The 19,452-nt window shown below is 44.7% G+C and overlaps 1 protein-coding gene across 7 annotated transcripts in view; it reads right to left on the minus strand.

The window, feature by feature from the left end:
• Positions 1–5,660: 5,660 nt before the first annotated feature.
• Positions 5,661–19,452, minus strand: part of CDK18 (cyclin dependent kinase 18) — a 90,471-nt gene continuing 76,679 nt past the window's right edge. For all 7 annotated transcript variants that reach the window (XM_083745582.1, XM_083745584.1, XM_083745583.1 and 4 more), the window contains 9 exons: positions 19,360–19,422; positions 18,403–18,526; positions 17,285–17,405; positions 16,666–16,763; positions 15,773–15,878; positions 15,218–15,260; positions 12,404–12,494; positions 11,257–11,334; positions 5,661–8,520 (listed from right to left, as the gene is read on the minus strand). In XM_083745582.1, coding sequence (XP_083601708.1) covers positions 8,486–8,520; positions 11,257–11,334; positions 12,404–12,494; positions 15,218–15,260; positions 15,773–15,878; positions 16,666–16,763; positions 17,285–17,405; positions 18,403–18,526; positions 19,360–19,422 — 759 coding nt within the window. In that variant the 3' untranslated portion in view covers positions 5,661–8,485. The remainder of the gene's footprint in view (positions 8,521–11,256; positions 11,335–12,403; positions 12,495–15,217; positions 15,261–15,772; positions 15,879–16,665; positions 16,764–17,284; positions 17,406–18,402; positions 18,527–19,359; positions 19,423–19,452) is intronic.

Here is a 19,452-nt window from a genome sequence, read left to right on the forward strand (position 1 = left end):
AAGGAAAAATTGGCATGAGTACAAGAAATATATATATATATACAGTGGTACCTCTGGATGCGAACAGGATCCATTCCGGAGCCCTGTTTGCATCCTGAAGCGAATGCAACCCGTGTCTGTGGGTCACAATTTGCCACTTCCGTGCATGACACCATTTTGAGTGTCTGTGCATGCGCGTGGGGCAAAACCCAGAAGTAACACGCTCCGTTACTTCCGGGTCACCGTGGAGCGCAACCTGGAAATATTCATCCCGAAGCTACTTCAACCCGAGGTATGAGAGGGAGAGGAAGAGGGAGAGGGAGAGAAAATATGAATAGGACTGCAGCTCAAGGCTGGGGCTGCTTTGACCCTGCAGACATTGCTGGTCTACAAGTGCCATCACCCTTGACCATTGGCCATACTGCCTGAGGCTGGTGGAAGTTGGAGATCAACAACACCTGAAGAACCACAAGTTGCCCAAGTAGCTGGATTCCTTTGCAGTGGACACAGGTAGTGTATACAGAGGAATCAAATGTCTCAAAATAATTAGGGCAGCCACTTACTCTAATAATAGTCTGGACAATCTCCAGTGAAGAGAACAGGGATAGTGCATATAAACAATCAGAGGGACTAGGTGACTTTACAAAAGGGAACATGCCAGTGTTGTTACTGCCTCTGCTAGAATGATACCTACGCAGACTTACTGACTTGCAAGTGCTTACTCAGACACAAGGGAAAAATCATACAGGCAGTGTGTGCGTCTGCACACAAACACAGCCACCGACTGGAACAGAGTCTGCCAAGCCACATGATTGGGCAAGCAAAGCGGGATTATAAATCAAGGCTCACACAGCCTAGAGCCAAATATTTGCACACAATTATCACTTAGCTGAATAGGAGTAAAGAGCCATTGAACTGCACTGGAACAAAAGGGGTTATCTCAAACTCACACCGATAGCCAGACATGACCTAATAAATAACAGTGTCCTGACAATGAGAAATCCTTCAGGAAGGAGCTGTGGGGGAAACCTGGCTAAATTATTCAATAGTAGGCAGAGGAACAAGTTACAGGAACAGGCTTTCAGCTTCAGAGAAGGTTCCTAATTCCGCTCTCCCTAATAGCCATAGGAAACCACTTTTCAGCTCTGGTCTTTTGCTCAGACATTTCCTTGCATTTCAGACCCTGGATCTGCTCTGTACTAACAAAGCCAAGAGGTGAAGGATTTATGTTAATGGGAATGGCAAGATTTATATTGTACTGGTTCTCTATTACAGCATGCTGTAGCTCACCATGTACTCGTTGGAGTTACAGAATGGCCACATTCCATGCTACACAATGCCAGCACATGCTCCTGCTTTGCTTTGCAGGTCTTGCATCAAACAGAACCTGCTGCTATATTAAATCGTTTGTTAGCCACCATTGTCCAGGTCTCCTGAGGCCAACGCTGGTGTTGGGCAGACTGAGGCAGCTGCAGATTTGGGACATCATGAAAGAGCAGAAAATTGTTAGGTTTTTACATTTACTTTTTGTTGTATTTTTATAGCCAGGGAGGTCGAACACCTTTTCTGCTGCTCTCCCACAAGTAGAAAAATTTATTGGACCAGCTGCCCCAAATCCATGGTCACTCAAAGTTTTGGCCATGCAAGAATTGCAGAGAGTGAGGCTGAAGCCAAACTGAATAGAAAAGTTGGGCATGTGAATGTGCAAAACAGCTATAATAATAATAATAATTTATTATTTATACCCTGCTCATCTGGTTGGGTTTCCCCAGCCACTCCAAGAAAAGATTAAAAATACATTAAAACACCAGTAATTAACAACTTCCCTAAACAGGGCTGCCTTCAGATATCTTCTAAATGTCAAATAGTTGTTTATTTCTTCAACATCTGATGGGAGGGTGTGCCACAGGGTGGGCGCCACTACCGAGAAGGCCCTCTGCCTGGTTCCCTGTAACTTTGCTTCTCACAGTTAGGGAACCGCCAGAAGGCCCTTGGCACTGGACCTCAGTGTCCGGGTTGAATGATGCGGGTGGAGACGCTCCTTCAGGTACACTGGGCCAAGGCCGTTTAGGGCTTTAAAGGTCAGCACCAACATCTAGGATGCTTAAAGATAGATATCTTTTATTAATTTATTGTTGATTGAAGAAGAACATTCTGAATAAGATTTAATGTCTGTAGCTATGAATCACCATGTAGTTTAAACGGATTCTTTGTTAGTTGTGAATACTGAACTTTTAAAGCATGTGATTTTAACTTCTACATGTTTTACAGTGTATTGTTTGGTTTCTTTTCTCTCTTTTTTGGTCAGTAGAAACAAGAGAGTTGTGTATTACTCCCTCTGCTGAATCGTGACACACATTTGCACTCTTGCAGAAAAACTACACACAGTACCCCCAAGTTTTATGTAGGATTGCCAGCGTTCTCCCCCCTCCCCCAGCAAAACTCCTAGATCTTTAACAGCGGACTGGCAAGAGGAAGTTCAGCAGGAGCTTTTTGCATTATTGCATATAAATGCCAGGCTAACCTTTCCCTGCTGTTCAAGGACTTTGCAGACACAGTTATAGTATCCCTTAGGTCAGGTTTTGTAGGAGGAGGTTACATGCATCAGCTGCAGTGAAATTGCATTAAGTTCTAGGCACAAGTTCTGCTGAGGTTCTGTGGGCATTTAAACTGAAGACACTGGGATTCTTTTCACAGGAAAATCCCACTGAAGTGAATAGGAATTATGGAACAGCACTAGAAAGTTGCTGGTGTACATGTGCAATGAAATTGCTGGTTCAAGATGAGAGTCGCTTTCATAGTCTCAATTAAGCAAGCTCTGGGATTTTGTTCAAAGCCATTAGAAGATGTGTAGATGAAGACACTCAAAGAAGTCAAGAGGGATGTACTGATTTCATCCGGGTGGCACTGACAGCCACTCCTTTGCCAGTTACAAGAAAGGAGATTCCAACTAAACATTAGGGAGAACTTTTTGACAGCATGAGCTGTTTGATAGGGAAACAGACTCCCTTGGGAGGTTGTGGACTCTTCTTCATTGGAGGTTTTTAAGCAGAGGTTGGATGGCCGTCTGTCATGGATGATTTAGTTGAGATTAGTTGAACTAGATCAGGCTTCCTCAACCTTGGCCCTCCAGATGTTTTGAGACTACAATTCCCATCATCCCTGACCACTGGTCCTGCTAGTTGGGATCATGGGAGTTGTAGGCCAAAAACATCTGAAGGGCTGAGGTTGAGGAAGCCTGAACTAGATGATCCTCAGGGTCCCTTCCAACTCTACAATTCTATGATTCTATGGTTGGGGAATACTGTACTAATTTGACTTTGGCCCCAATATACACTGCACTACATTAATTTTGTTATCCCCTCCATCAGTCCCCAAAGGATAGATGTATGTTACACTGCTCTTATCTCTCTCTAGGGAAATGTTGTATTAAAGCCGATGCTTTTTCACAGGTATGTATATTTGTTTAGGTCTGGAACCCTTTGTTAGAGCTTCTGATAGTATGGTTATGTTGATGCCTCCCCTCCTCCAGTATGACATCAGCAGGCTTTGAATTTATATAGAGTTTATTTTGCTTCAGGTGCTCAGAACTCCATGTTGAGCCATCACCTGAGGGGAGGCAGAAAATCCTGCCAGATTCCTGAATGGGACTTTCAAACACCAAGGGAGAATAATAATAAAAGTGTTGAAGCTAGAATCTACAAAAATTTGGACTCAAGATGGTTAACATGCTACGCATGTTTACACATAAGGGAGCCCCACTATGCCAAAATATCTGTTCGTATGCTGCAATCCTAAATACAAACCCAGTAGGGATGAAGCAAAACTGAACTCATTGGGACTTCATTGTGAGTAAGGTTGCTTAGGTTTGCCCTGCAAGTGAATTACAGGAATCAAGCTTTAGTACGTAAGGGCGAGATAAAAACCAAAGGCAGCTTTTTGGTGTACAAATCTATTTGTATGTTTTACGGAAAGGGGCATATGCCCCCAACCCATTATTTTAAAGCAGAAATATGGATTATCATCCTATTACCTTGGAAGAGATTTATTACAGTAAGCTACCAAGGTACTCAGGCACAAGCCTAATTCTTAGTGTATTGATCTCCATAAGGCAAACTAGGTGCTGAGCGTTAGCATACGATTAAATGCTTTGCTTAGTCGGTGTCTTGTGGGAGCAATTTCATCTAAGGATCAAACAGGCAGTTGAGCTGTTAACTCATAAATAGGACTGTCAGTTGAGCCACTATAGCCAGCGAAGCTCAGTCAATAAAGGTAAAGGTACCCCTGCCCGTATGGGCCAGTCTTGCCAGACTCTGGGGTTGTGCGCCCATCTCACTCAAGAGGCCAGGGGCCAGCGCTGTCCGGAGACACTTCCGGGTCACGTGGCCAGCGTGACATCGCTGCTCTGGCGAGCCAGAGCTGCACACGGAAACGCCGTTTACCTTCCCGCTGGTAAGCGGTCCCTATTTATCTACTTGCACCCGGAGGTGCTTTCGAACTGCTAGGTTGGCAGGCGCTGGGACCGAGCAGCGGGAGCGCACCCCGCCGCAGGGATTCGAACCGCCGACCTTTCGATCGGCAAGTCCTAGGCGCTGAGGCTTTAACCCACAGCGCCCCCTGCGTCCCCAGCTCAGTCAATACTAAGTGACTATTAAGCATTCACATGCAGTCAATTATTTGAAGCACTCAATCTGAGCATGGAATGAGGTAAACAATACCATTATAAGCTCAGCTCAACAGAGTGTTTATTGGGACATGTGTTATTAGTCTAATATCCCGACTTCACAAAAACATACAAAATTTGCTTCATTTGCATATGGTGAAGAGAAAAGCTGGTGAGCTGTGCTTAGTTATTTATTTCCATTGATTAGAGAAGTGCTTTGCTTTTTCCTGCACCACACTAATAGGGTAATCCTACACGTCTATTCGGAAATGAATCCCACTGAGTTCAATGGGGATTACTCTCATGTAAGCAAGTACAAGCCTGAAGGCTTAGACTTAGAAACAGAAGCATGTAAAGAGTTCTGAAATGTAAATGTATATGTAGTCGTAAGGCCTGATATATAATCCAACCTCTGAGGTACTAATACAGAAGCACCACCAAAATGAGTGGGCCTCACATGATGTTTTCCTGTGGAAGCAACAGCAGGACCTGACTCAAAAATGGAAATCTGCATCTCTAAGAGCACAGTTGCATGCTGAAATGCACATTCCCTGCCTCCAGTTACAGTTTACTCTTGCAAAATCTACAAGGCACCTGTAACAAAACATCATGGTGGGAAAAGGGCCTGTTCTAGGTTGGAACAGGACCACTCTAGTACTGATCAGGGTTGGTAGAGTGGCAGAGAAGGTGCCATCCTCCTGAAAACTTTAAAGACGGAGCTTTAAGGATGGAATTTTGAGGCTGGTTGCCAGCCCTGAATCTGAGAGTAAGAAAGTGAGGGGGGGGGGGAATACAGCATGTTGAGGAGTGTGTTGTTTTTTAACTTATGGGATGCATCCAGCTAACCCTAGCCTCCCCCCACCCCAATAATATTCTTAAGAAACTCAAGCAGGCAAATCCACCTGCCCATTTTTCTCCTCCCACTTCAACTGACACACTCAACATTACCTGGCTTAACTGCCCTCTGCAGTCCATAGATCTTGGAGGTCCATGTGCATAGCTCCTTGACAGGCTGTCAAACTTCTTCTAAACATTTATTTACCTCTTAATCTACAGATGAAAATACTTTGGCACACATAAGCATCCTCTGAATATGCCGGGACCACCTTATTTTAAGAGGCCCTATTTGTTCCAAACAGTTTGGCTGAAATGATGCGTCGATGTAAAATGTGTTTATCTGCAGGTTCAGGAAATTAAAGGTGTCAGAATAGTTTCTGTTCAACTTCTGTGAGGGAAGGGAAAGATGGCAGTCTGGCTGAAGAGTAAGGCTGAATGGAAACTGTAGAGATAGGAACAACTTTGCCGGGCAGTGCAAAGCCCCAGGAGGTAGGGAAGCTTCAAAAACAGAAGATCCAGAGGCAAGGTGGTTAAAGGAAGGGTACAAAGTAGCCTGTGAACTGAGAAACAAGAACTTGAAGGGATTAAGGAGGCCTGAGGAAAAGAAACAAGAAACCAAGCAGCTTCTTGCAAAAGGAATTTTGAATGAACCCCAAGGTAGCCACTATCAGGGAGCTATGTTATGAGGAATGCAGCACAGGTAGGCCAAGAGAAAGGATGGTTAAAGCAAATGGATGAAAGCAAGAAGTGGGTTGAAAAGCAGTGGCTTGAGGAAACAAGAGCTGCAGGTGACGCAGCATGAAGATAGGATGAGAAAAGAAAGTCTGGGGTAAAACATCACACAGAGCGCAGCAGGAAGGGTTGTGCATTATGATCAGGAAGGAGTGGACAGGCAAGGGAAGTCTGAAGGGCTCAAGATGTCAAGAGGTCATAGGATCGCTCCATCTTGAGTCCAGGCCCAGTCATGCCCTTAAGAGTTGCAGAGAAGGGGAATTCTGTCAGTTGTAGATTCCACTGTCCCTGCAGCATCGCTGGGTAAAAAGCAGCAGGAGGGAAGAGGCTGAATTTCACATATTGATTTGTATTAGACACCCAATTATTTGCCTTGGATAGAAATACATGCAATATTTGCAGTAAAATCTTTCCTGGTCCCAAACACCTCGCCTTAGGAAGGGGAACTACAATGCTAGCTTATTTACCTAAGTTTTCAACTTAAAGGGCAGCAATGCCACCATCTCTGTCTCTAAACCCTGCCTGGCCAGGAGTTTATTTGAAAAAAGAAAAATCAGAGAGATAAAGAGAGGAGGCAGTTCACTTGGTGCTCCTTATGGAATCTGTTTCTTGGTAAGTCCAGCTGTGTGCTTGGTTTACTGCCCCATAGAGATGCCTGTATGGTCCTGCCAGTATTCAGAAATATCACTCAGTCAAATGTCTCCCTTTAGTGACTGGCAACCCTGAGGGGTTATTTCTCTCATGAGGCTGTACCGATTGAATCTTATAATCAGGATAAGACCTCAGAACAGGCAGGCAAGAAACCATATCTGATTAATAAGAATGTGCTATTTTCTCATGACATTTCTGTCCATACACACACCCCACTGGTGGCTAGCTGACGGTTGAAATAAAAATAGACCAATACAGGAAAAATGACAGAAGTTCAGATTCTGTTTTTTAACGTTCACAATCAAGACATTTTCAGAACTGGTCTGCACTTTTGGAGACATGTTCCCCAAAGAGCCTTGTTTGACTTGCCGAAATAGCAACTGCTGCTGATGCAGCAAAAACAAACTGCCTGCCCTGGAACCTAAGAGCACACTTAGGTCCTACAGATTTCACTGGGTTCATATGGCTGCAGGTCTTTGCACACTTACCTGGAAGTAAGCCCTACTGATATAACAGGATATACTTCTGAGTAAACATGAATGGATTTCAGTTTGTGTGCATGTGTGTCCTTTGAAAACATTTACTGGTTATTAAATAAGGTTTCTTTCCCTGGTGATATGGGCAAAAAGTAATGGGACCGAATATCTTTGAACTCTGGTCACAAAGGCAGAATCCACAAAAGAAACTTGGAATAGCAAATGGAAGGATGGCTTGAGTTCTTTCACATTTTACCGTGACACATTTTATAGGGACTCAGCTGTTTCTGCAATTCCTGAATTATTGGGATCCTGGATCTCTTTTGTAGCGAAAGTGCACCTATTTATTTAGGTTTCTGATGAATGATTCTCAGGACGAGCTACAGAGAGATTCTCAGAAACACTGGGTAGAAATCTAAGAAATCACGATTCCTTGTATAGCAGCTTCAGTTCAGAAAACAAACACTGGGAAACAGAACGAGGCAGGGAGCGAGAGGGCAAAGAAAACCCAGCAAAAGGCCTCCCGCTCCCATCCTCGCTCTTAAATGTTTGTACCATTTGGAATTGAGATTCATTCGCGATAAAGAGAGCAGAAGCAACTCAAAAGAAAACAGGTTTCCTTTTCAGTTCAAAGCCAGAGAACTCTGCATAAAAGTGGATCAAAGGGCTTTCCTGCTGTTAACATCATACTCATCATGTTGTCCTAGGAGTCGCCTGGTGATGGGGGTGGGGGGAGAAACAAAGAATGGAATTCTGCACATTCATCATGACACGTCATCTAAGAAGCAAAGCAGGTGTTGACTCTGCAGCGAGATCCTGGCCCTGGCTTGCTGCCTCCATGTTGCTTCCCTCTAAAGCAGCAGCAAGCGTACTTGGGGCAGTTAATTGCTTGATCGTCATCCAAAGAGTAGGATTATGCCAATTGCTGTGTGATGGATGGGGGCTGGGGTGTTGTGGGTGGGGGACTGCTGAAAGTTGTGGAATCCTGGAAAGCAGTCATGCAGCAGTTTTGTAATGCAGGGCAGCTTTGGTTGTATCGATACCGGCCTTCATCATTCTGAGCGTGGCCTCCATGGGATCTGTGTGGTCCTCTCCCTTCTCAGTGCTTTGATCTCCCCAGTGATGCAATGAATGAGTTAAACCAGGTTTAAAATATGCTCTGCCTCCTGTTCTTTCCTCGAGCTGGGGGGAAATGAGAAATGTTAAAAAGGCCTGAGAACGATGGGTCAAAGCCTGGAAGATTACACAGCAAAGGGTATTTCAAAGAGGAGTTTTCCTCCACAGAACAGGGTGGCAACATACGGGGAACTGAGGCACGCAAGGACAAAGCCTCTGCAAAGGGATCTCTGGCACAATATTGGGGTTTGGTCACTGAACCAGCCTCTCAAGCCCAGTTTTATCTCCAATTGTCCATTGACTCACATTTTGAGGGATAATTATAACATAATGTAGCTCGAGCCCTTTGCACAGAAGGTGATGTAAGTGCAATTTCCAAACCATACACCTGAATTATCAATTCAAACACACAGTCTACCTTCGCAAGGAATCTTTTGTCCTCTGAGCTTTTGCCCATAGGGTATGGTCTAGCATAATGGACCGTCTGTGACACTTCAGCAATCAAGAGCTTCATTGTTCACAGAGCCACATCATCACAGGAATGTGATGATTCCTAAAGGTTGCCTTGTTCATTACATTTCTCCAGTTTTAGAGGAGGATTCATGCTCAAGATACTGAGCATCGCTCTAAGTGGCTAAGGTGGAACTCAGAATGCAATTTCTTCTCTGCCACAGATTTCCCACATGGCTTGGAGCTGTAGTTCCACAGGACTTTGCATGCAGGAGATCCCAGGTTCAATCCCTGGCATATCCAGGTAGAACTGGGAGAAAATCCTGTCTGAAAACTTGGAGAGCTGCTGCCAGTCAGTGTAGGCAATGTTGAGCTATTCATTCATTTATTTCTTAAAATTCATGCATCGCTTGATTGTAAAAAACAACAACCCTCAAAGCAGTTTACAAACAGGGGGGGAAAAGAAATCAAGAAAAAATTTCAGTCATTCTTTAAAACATACAACAGTTAAAATATACTAAAATAGATTAAAAGTCACTCCAGTATTTCTAAGCATCTGGGAAGGCTTGTCTAACCAAGAATATATTCTGCAGGCACTGAAAAGAATACAGTGAAGGTGCTTGCTTGATATCAATAGGCAGGGGGTTTCAAAGTGTTTTTGCTGCTACTAAACCAGGCATAGGCAAACTCGGCCCTCCAGATGTTTTGGGACTACATCTCCCATTATCCCTAGCTAACAGGACCAGTGGTCAGGGATGATGGGAACTGCAGTCTCAAAACATCTGGAGGGCCGAGTTTGCCTATGCCTGCACTAAATGATTAAGTTCTTACAAATGCGGAACGAGTATTATGTGGCACCTGCAATAGTGCCAATTCTGCAAACTGAAGCAGTCGAGCTAGATGGATCAATGCTCTGATTTAGTATAAGGCAGCTTACTCTCTTTAGGGGTACATTATTCCAGGGGGAAGGGCAGATAAAGGTGCCCTTATAAATCCCGAGAAACTTAAGAGCACAAGACCCTTTCTGTTCCTTTTCTAGCTCCACAATATCCTTTTAGAACCAGAAATGTACACAATATTTGATTAACATTTTTTTCTAACAATCTCTAGCATGGGAAAAGGATGTGGGGGGGGGGGGCTGACAGCTTCTATGCCAAGGTGAGGCAAAATCTGAAGTCACGATCCCATAAATCATATAAATGCGAAAAAAATATACATTTGCACAATGTATCCTAATACCCAAATTTGAAACTTCTGGCTTTCCTCTTTGATTTGTGCAATTCTTTTGTTCTCACAGAACCCTCAAGTGTGGGCATCATGCTGAATTACACGTGAGGAAGGGTGCCGTGTGAAGATGGATATTTGGATAAGACAGAGCGCGTGAGAGAGAAAGCTGCTCAGTCCCTTCTTCCTCAGCCTCTAAAGGTTTATAATGATTTAAATTATCACAGCAGTCACAACAAGTGCCAGAGAGGGGCTCTGGACATTGTACGGTTTATTGAAGTTTATCGCTCAGAAGCAGTTAGGCCATGCTGTGCTGCACGCTAGCTAATACTTCAAATACTGCTCACTGGCTTCATGCCTTGTTGTGAGGATAAAATAAGAGAGGGAGGGCAGGAACCATGTACACCAGCACATTCAGCCTCTTGGAAGGAAAGGTGGGATGTAGTAGTAATCAATAATAATAATAATAATAATAATAATAATAATAATAATAATAGTTAAAATATGTATTTCAAACAGTCTTAAAAAAGGACAGCCAGCCAATAGAGCCCAGGAACCTGGATAATGCTTATAGATCTACTTTGTCACCATAACTAAGGCTACATTCAGAACAAACGGACTTGGAAATTGGGCAAGTGCACACAGCAAGATACAGGGACAGGAACAGCAAGGGACAGGAACATTAAAAGCTTCCCATTCAAGGTGTACATATGAGTGGGACTGTCTATTGTAAAGAAGCACTGTCAGATCTTTTGTCCAGGGAATGTCATAAGAACAAGTGGGAAGGAAGTTTGGCCTACTGGGATCCTACTATTAGCAGGGCAAAAGATTTGATGGACACTACCCTCCCCCTTTCCATTTTGCTAACTACACCAGGGTACTTACAAGATGGACTTTGGGTTGCAATGGCTATAACTAGGTGGCAGCAAAATCAGGCTTCAATAATGCTTTAGCACGCACAGAGAAGTGTGCTATGAGATCAAGTTGAAACATGGCTGCTTTACACTTGGGAGACTTACGACTGAGTGGCTCAGTAGCACAGAAGACAACATGTTTCTGAAAGGCCCTGAAACTCGCTCATCTCCCACCCCACAAGACAATAAGACCAAAAAAGCATCAGGTACCTACCAGAATGCTGGAAGCTTGAGCCTCGATAGCCAGGGTCCTTTTGAAGTTGTATTTCTTTCAGAGAAAAGATGGAGGCAGCTGGAGGAAAAGGGTGGGTGAGGAGACAAGGACAGAGGGGATGAGAATTACCGTACCTCACAATTACAATTTCTGCAGAGAACTGAGACAGAAGCATAGAGACAGGAAGAGATGCCCCTAGTTGAAGATGAAGGGCAGAGAATATGGACTGTATTGCTCACAGTTCACTTGCCATTCTGATCCTATGCAGATTTACTTAGAAGCAAGGACCACTAAGTTTAATAGGAATTGCTCTCAGGAAAGTGTGTATAGGAGAGCAGCCACCAGCCCCATTTTTATACTACAGAAAACAAGGATTACAGGAGAGTTATGAAATGTCTGTCTGGTATACCAGTGTGTGTGGGTGGCAGGAAGGGAATAAAGGTCTCAGCATAAGCCTTAGGTTTCCAGTAAAGTCCTTGATGCTGTATGACTCTCTTAGAACTGCTTCTAATCTTTCCAAGTAGTGTTGTCTGTGCAAAGAGACTACTGTACTAAGTTTTACCAAAAATGTCAGTGGTGGTTCATCCCGGCAGCAGTTCATTTTCTGGGAACTATCTCTCTCCTTGCACTCAAACTCCCCATCCCCTTTCTTTTAAGCCAGCAATAAGGAAAACAGGCTGTGCTCCTTGAACTACCGTATTTTTCACTCTATAGGACGCACCCGACCATAGGACGCACCTCGTTTTAGAGAACAAGAAAAAAAAATTCTCTCCCTCTCTGCACAGCGCCCCTTCAGTGAAGCGGCAGGAGAAACGGAGCCCCTTCCATTTCTCCTCCCACTTCGCTGAAGGGGCGCTGCGCAGAGAGGGAAAGCTGTGCAGCACCTCTCCAGCGAAGCAAAGCCAGGAGAGCGAGAGGGGTCAGTGCGCACTGATCCCTCTCACTCTCCAGGCTTCAGCAAAAGCAATGCGAAGCCATGGAGCCTGCATTCACTCCATAAGATGCACACACATTTCCCCTTAATTTTTGGAGGGGAAAAAGTGCATCTTATAGGGCCAAAAATACGGTAGATTTAGTGAGTCACCTGCACAGTCAAAGCAGGGGAGAAGAATATAGCTGCTCCATGCAGCAGTGGTCACACACTTACTCTCAGGAAGGAGGTGCACTTGTTCACCGAGTGCCGTAAAGTAAGGGTGCCGCAGGGCAGATTCTGCAGAAATGCGTCTTTTGGCTTCATACTAGCAAGAGAGAGAGGCAGAAAGGTTTACACATAAGTGTCCATATGCATGCAAGTATGGGCATTTATCTCATGTGCCCAGGTGCTTATTTGAGTGTGTGAGTATGTATGCAGGCATGCCTGATTCCTGAACCCTCCTACATTCCTGTGCAGCTCAGTATGGGTGCTATGTGGCTCATGGAGGTCAACTGATTCAGCAAAATACTCAACTCTCCTGTGTAGCTGTGCCGTGCATGTTTTCTTTTTGCTGCTCAGGCTACAGGCAGCCACATTCTATCTTTCTGGATAATATGTGGCATTTCTTGTTATCTGGCAGTTATACTTTCCTGCCTGTACACAGAGACAGCATAGTGAAACAAGTGGGAAGCACTGGGTGATCTTGGACAAGCCGATCTCTTTCAGCCTACCCTGCTTTGCAAGGCTGTTCTGATCCTATACAACATTCCTTTAAAGCACAGCGATATGCATGCAGACTCAGAAGCAAGATCTATTGCGTCCAGTGGGGCTTATTCCCAGGTAAGCGTGCAGAAGATTACAATCGTAAGGTCCTTGAAGGATAAATATGATCTTCATTGTAGAGTTTGCATTATCATTGTGTGTAGCTATAATGCACCTGGAAAGAATGACTGAACTTTAATGGTCTCAATGATTATGGAAAGAATAGGTGATGACGCAGGCTTCCCCTTTGAAATATGCACATACAGGAAAGCAAGGCCAGTAATCGAAGTTGAGCAGGGGAGGAGAAAGCTTCCTTGGCTTTCAAGGCCAAACCTGAGTGAAATATTCCCTGCCACTTCATATCCCACTGACCAAGATAAATGCAATTGTACCTGAGGAACTCTACGTTTTGTACTTTAGTTTTGGCTCAGCTAGGATAGGTCAAGCAGCTGCTGCAGAGCAAAACAATGTCTCTCCTAGGAGAGCTTGAACAGGAGCAAGAGAATCTTGGCAGGAGAGGGAGGGCCAAGCCACCAGAACAATCAACAATGCTCTGGACTTAGAATCATAGAATCATAGAGTTGGAAGAGACCACAAGGGCCATCGAGTCCGACCCCCTGCCAAGCATTGATTGACTTCCATTGATTTCGATTACGGAAGCTTGGAAAGATCAAAGTTCAGGTCAAGAACGGAGGAACCATTGTCTCAGTTCCCCATTATGACCAGACATCTTGCATTTCCTTGAGCAAATCCTTTTCTGAGGACTGGCTTACATGCTAATTTCCACTTTGGTCATTTCTGTGTCTGTGAAGTGGCAGTAAGTCATACCTAACAGCTAACAGGTATTGACATAGTTTTGATCTGTGAGTGCCTGACCCTAGGGTGGCTAGGGCAGGGTGCCCTTAGTAGGCTTCCCCCATAACTAACTTGTGGGTGGGCAGCAAGTGAGATATCTGATGGATCCAGCAATCATAACACTGGGCAGCTCCCTGTCTCCCAGAGGGAGCCTCTGAAACTGATCCAGTGACACCAGCCAGTTTGGGGTAATTTAAATGGTCTGATAGGTTTGATCAGGGTCTTCTGTTTTTTAACTCAATAAGGTCTGGGCTGCCCAACTATTCCCAGGTCTCTGTGCTATGAATTTTCCTGGCAATGGCTGTAGTATTTCTTTGGCCTTTGCTTACCAATTGGGTTTGTTTCTCACCTGGAGGGGGAGGAGAATTTAGTTCTGTCAGCATTTTAAAGCTAATCAGCCTCATTTTAAGCTAAGGACAATACACGGATCAAAATATGATTAGACATAAGTGTCCATGTACAGGCAAGTACCAGCATTTACATCATGGGCCCAGGTGCTCATTTTGAGTTTGTGAGTATGATTCTGCACCTGCTCAAATTTTGGAGTCTGATTCCCTGCCCAAAAAATGCACCGCAAAATGCACACCAATTTAGGATATAATACATTTAGAAGTGTGTACATTGAGAGAAAACACATTGTATTTTGTGATAAAACAAGTAACTGTATATGGATTTTCATTTGGGTTTTAAATGCAAAATGAGACACAATAATAGCATCAAAGAATTATAGAGCTGGAAGGGGCAATGAGGACCATCTAGTCTAAGCCCCTGCAATGCAGGAATCATTTTGCCCAATGCAGGGCTCAAACCCATGACCATGAGATTAAGAGTCTCATGGTATAAAAGTAGTATAGAATTGGAAGGGACCCAAGGGTCATCTAGTCCAACCTCCTGCAATGCAGGAATCTCAGCTAAAGCATCCATGACAGATGGCTATATAAACAAACAAATAAGTAAATACATCTCTCTCACAAATCATCAAAAATATTATTATTTACACTGGCAAAGAGATCTACACTTTGATGTGAAACTTCATTCATTTATCTATGGCACTCCAAGCCATTGTCTGTATGAGGTAAGAAAGGGGACATAATCTGTATCTTAAAGCTTTTTAAAAAAACCATCCCCATGTAACCTTTTATACCCTTGAAAAGAAGCAGGCACAAAGATGCCTTTGTCAGAAATATCAAGACTCATAGAAGCAGATGGACACTTGAAACAATTCCCTCGGTAGAATGTTTGCAGCTGTCATTGGGAGGTTCTGCCCTGTGCACCTAGATACTCCCTGTTAAGCCATTAAGTGGGAGAACCACTAAAATTGGTACTTAGCCATCACCACCATCCCGGACAATAAGCAGCTGCAGCAGCAAAGTATATGTTGGATGAAGCATGGAATCTTTGGTATCTGGCTCAGCAACTGAAGCCACCTACCAGGAGGAGACTCATCAAAAGGTCGATTCCTTCTGTGTCCAGTCTGCAAGAGAAGAAAGGAGCTTGGGAGGCAATTGGCTATTGTCAAGGGCAGTACACTTGGGACAACATATGAAGAAAAGCTGTGGAACGTCTAGAAAATACTAGTCCACAGCTGGCAATTTAAGTTCTTTCCTGGGGAAGAGGCAACTCAACAAGTTGGACATGGATGCCGCTTGCAGAATGCTGATGCCACCTAGTGGCAGCCCCAGAAAGACCAAAACAAAGGAGGATGCAGGCAAAGATTTCATGGACCTCCCCACTTCCCTAAAATAAAGGAGATGGGGATGGTGTATACTGAGAAAAAGAAGAACTGTTGATCATATGTTGATCACAATGCAGATTATTGATATACTATTCCACACAATTAACAGAGATTCTTCAGTCACCCTTGCTTGTTTTGTGTGCATGCTTATCCAGTGAAAAACAAGAACTGGTGCTTTCCTTCCCCCAGTATTTTCCAGCAGCAGAAGCCTATTAAAAAGTCTGACCTGCCTTTTAAGGCCATTGTCCTACCTTGGTGCATGGTTTATCAATGGCTGGGCTCGATACTGTGTGAAATTATATGCCTTGAATTCCTCATTGGATGTGATGCCCGGCCAAGATTCTTCTGTAGGGGTTCCTGCAGGAAATAGGCTTAGTTGCACATTTACTGTATCCACATGGAGCGTTGCACAAGATGGAATCCAATATATGGCATTTAGAATAATGAAAAACTCAACCTTAGCTGAACACAGAGGGAGGGAAATCCATCCACCCACAGTCACAAAGCCCTTTTCACGGCAGAGGAACGCTGAGAAACACACTTGCTGTTAAAAGACTCAGAAACCAAATGGAGTGTTGGGCTGTTAGAACACAGAAGGATGCCTGATGCTGAGTCACTGAACTTATTTAGCCTACTGTTGTGTAATCTGACTGGGCTTCTCTAGCCCTGCTGTCTCAGACCCTTTTAAACTGAAAATGATGGGTAAGAAACTTGGGACTTTGGGCATTTATATCCCACCTTTCCTAGGAGCTAAAGGTGTTTCACATACTTCTCTCCCTCCACATTTTATCACCAGGACAACCTTGTGAGGTGATTTGACCAAGGTCATCCAGTGAGCTTCATGGCTGAGTGGAAATCTGAACCCTGGTCTCCCTGGTCCTAGTCCAACACTCTTACCACTACACCACACTTGGCTCTTAAACAAAATCAGAACAAAACAAAATAAAACATTGGATGCATATTTAAATTATGAAAACATCATTGACAGAGATTTGTTTTGGGGGCTGTGCATTCTTTCACCAGCCAAATAACCCTGCTAGTTCACACGTAGCTGTTAAAGGCTACAGTTTTTTTTGTACTCTTCTATTCATTCCACCCTCCTCCCCAGTCCACATCAAGAAATAGAGAATTACAAAGGACTCACCCAATGTCCTGAATATTAAATGCAGCTCTTCTTTCACGGTCGATCCTGGGAACATGGGGCGCCCTGTGACCATTTCATAGTGTATGCAACCCACACCCCTACCACAGACCAAAAAGAGATACAAGAACATGAAGCAATCGGGTCCTTCAGAACATCCTATTCTCTGCCAAGTCTTCCTCTCATTGCTTCAGTCTCTGCAGAAAAAGCAGGAGGACCACCAAGATGTTTTGCAGAAGACAATATGAGAGGCAGGAACTGTTTCTTCCCCCCATCACCTTTCCCACTAAACTAATCAGTAGAGAAAAGAAGGACTTCAGGAACATGAAGGAACAAGCCACGAGAAACTGTCTGTAACTGGGATGAAGAACCTATAGCTCTCTAAATGATACTGGAGACCAACTCCCACCAGACCCAGCCAGCATGGCCAATGGTCAGGAATGATGAGTGCTGGCATCCAGCCAAACATCTGTAAAGTACCAGGTCCCACATTCCTCCTGAATAGTGTTAAACACTGAAAAGGCTCTGGAAGCAATATGGAGAAGGCAAACCGGGAGGAAAAAGTCACAATGGAGAGAATTATTGTACCCACCCTTTCCCAAACACAGACCCCTTGGCTCACCACATGTCAATGGGAGTGGAGTATTCTGTGGATCCTAGTAGGACATCAGGAGGCCGATACCACAATGTGACCACTTCATTGGAATATGTTTTTGTTGGGACAGATTTGGCTCTGGCTAGACCTAAGGGTGGAAGGGAAGTCAGTGAGATGCAATCCTGTGGTTTGCGACTACCAGTTTCATCCTAACAGTATGTGTGAGGGACAGTGAGTCCCCAGAAAAGGCGTGGGCTTTAGCAGGTACCACACTATCTACCATGATTCCAACAGTGGCCCTAGAGAGTGGCTGAGAGTATTTTATTAAAGAATCAAGAGAAAAATACAGTGGGCTGAGCTCGGAAAAATCAATTTTGTGATTGCTTCGCTGACCAGGCATTGCATAATTGTATAAGAGCAATAATGGAAATTGTTCCTTGGATTTGGAAAGTAAACCCAGCAGCCCAACAGGATTCATGGAGCATCACAAATTGCAATGCTTTGCTAATGTTGGTCATATATTCCACAAGCGCTGTTGAGAGCTGCACAGAGGTGCAAAGCATGAAGGATCAGAATATTTGGAAAACAAGTTGCCAGTAGCACAATCCTAGAGAAGTCTAATAAAAAGTGGGTCTCACTGAGTTGAGCTGAGCTTACGCTGAGGTGACTATGTATAGGATTGCAGCCTAAAGTGTGTGTGTGTGTGTGTGTGTGTGTGTGTGTGTGCGCGTGTGGAGTTTCATATGGTTTCTAAGCCATAATGTATAAAGCACCACATGAACAAATAATTGAAAGTCTGTGTTTGGCAAACATCTTCACTCCGTTTAAAACTTGTTGCATGTAAATTAGAAGTGGGGTGGGGGGCAGTAGTGGTAGAAGTCCCCCAATATAATTTCCCCACAATCTGAAAATGTAGGAGCACCTAAGCCAGGGATAGGGAACTTGGTGTCCTTCAGAGGTTCCCGAATCACAGCTCCCTTCCTCCCAAGACCATTGGCCATGCTGGCTGGGGCAGATGGAAGCTGCAGTCCAAAAACATCTGGCAGGCCACAGGTTGGTCCTTCTCCTCCCTGACATAGTACCCTCCTATTCAAAACAGAGCTGAAATTTGTGCTGGCATTTCCCCAGCTTACCTCCTAACTTACCAAAATCTGCAAGTTTCAGTTCCCCTTTCCCATTAATGAGCAGATTCTGTGGTTTGAGATCTCTGTGTAGGATCTTAAGCTGGTGGCAGTAGGACAAACCACGCAGCAGCTGGAACATGAAGATCTTGGAACCACAGTGAAAGAAGAGCAGAGAGAAAGCAGTTAGAGATACTTTAATGGTAGACTCTGCTCTGTGGAGAATTAAGGCATGAGATACCATTCCTGAAAGAGATGGAAAATCCTCCAACTTGGCAGTGGGGGAACCTGCATAATTTGGCCTACCAGACCTCCAGTCTCAGAGCCGGCTCACCCATGAGGCTAGGTGAGGCAGCCACCTCAGGCAGCATCCCTCTTGGGGTGTCCCCCTTGTTCTGCCCCAGCCTCTAGGGGCCAAGAGGGACTAGTGGCAAAGCTCTGTGGAATGCCTCCCCTCCTGCTGAGTCAGTGAGAGGGGAAGTGTTCTGCCACTCAGCTTTGCCACCTGGTTGGGGGGCTTTGCACCAGCTTCTGCTTAAGGGAGGAGGGGATCTGGAAAGGACCTGGCAGTGGAGATTCAATATGGATCATGCACCCCCCCATCATGGGGGTGACAGCAGGGTGTTTCACTGGAGGTGCCAAAACACCTTGGGCTGCCCGAGTCTGGTCTAACCCACCAGGCCATTCTGGGCAAGTCACACACACCTGCCACTCACCTGCCATCAGGTGTGGGACAGGTAAAGCTGTGACTACAGAGGAACAAGCAGAAACACATCCTCAACTGTGTACCCTCAATTGTTCCTTTCCTGCGCCTGACATAGGTCACCATGTGACTAAAGGGTGGGCAACCCTGCCCACTTGCCAATGGGGCCCATGAGGGGTTGGCACTTCAAGGAGATTCCCACCCCTGCTCTGACTTGAGAGCCTACCAATCATTTTACAGAAGAGGAAGCCCTGCACCCATCCACCCTTTTCACTTACCTTCACATTGTGCATGCTCATCAGATTCCCACAGTTATCCAGGTACTGCTTCAGGTCACTGTCCTGCAAAGACAAGCATGTCCTGAGAGGCCC

The sequence above is a fragment of the Podarcis gaigeae genome (assembly GCF_964106915.1).
Source record: "Podarcis gaigeae genome assembly, chromosome: 6".
Lineage (NCBI taxonomy): Eukaryota > Metazoa > Chordata > Lepidosauria > Squamata > Lacertidae > Podarcis > Podarcis gaigeae.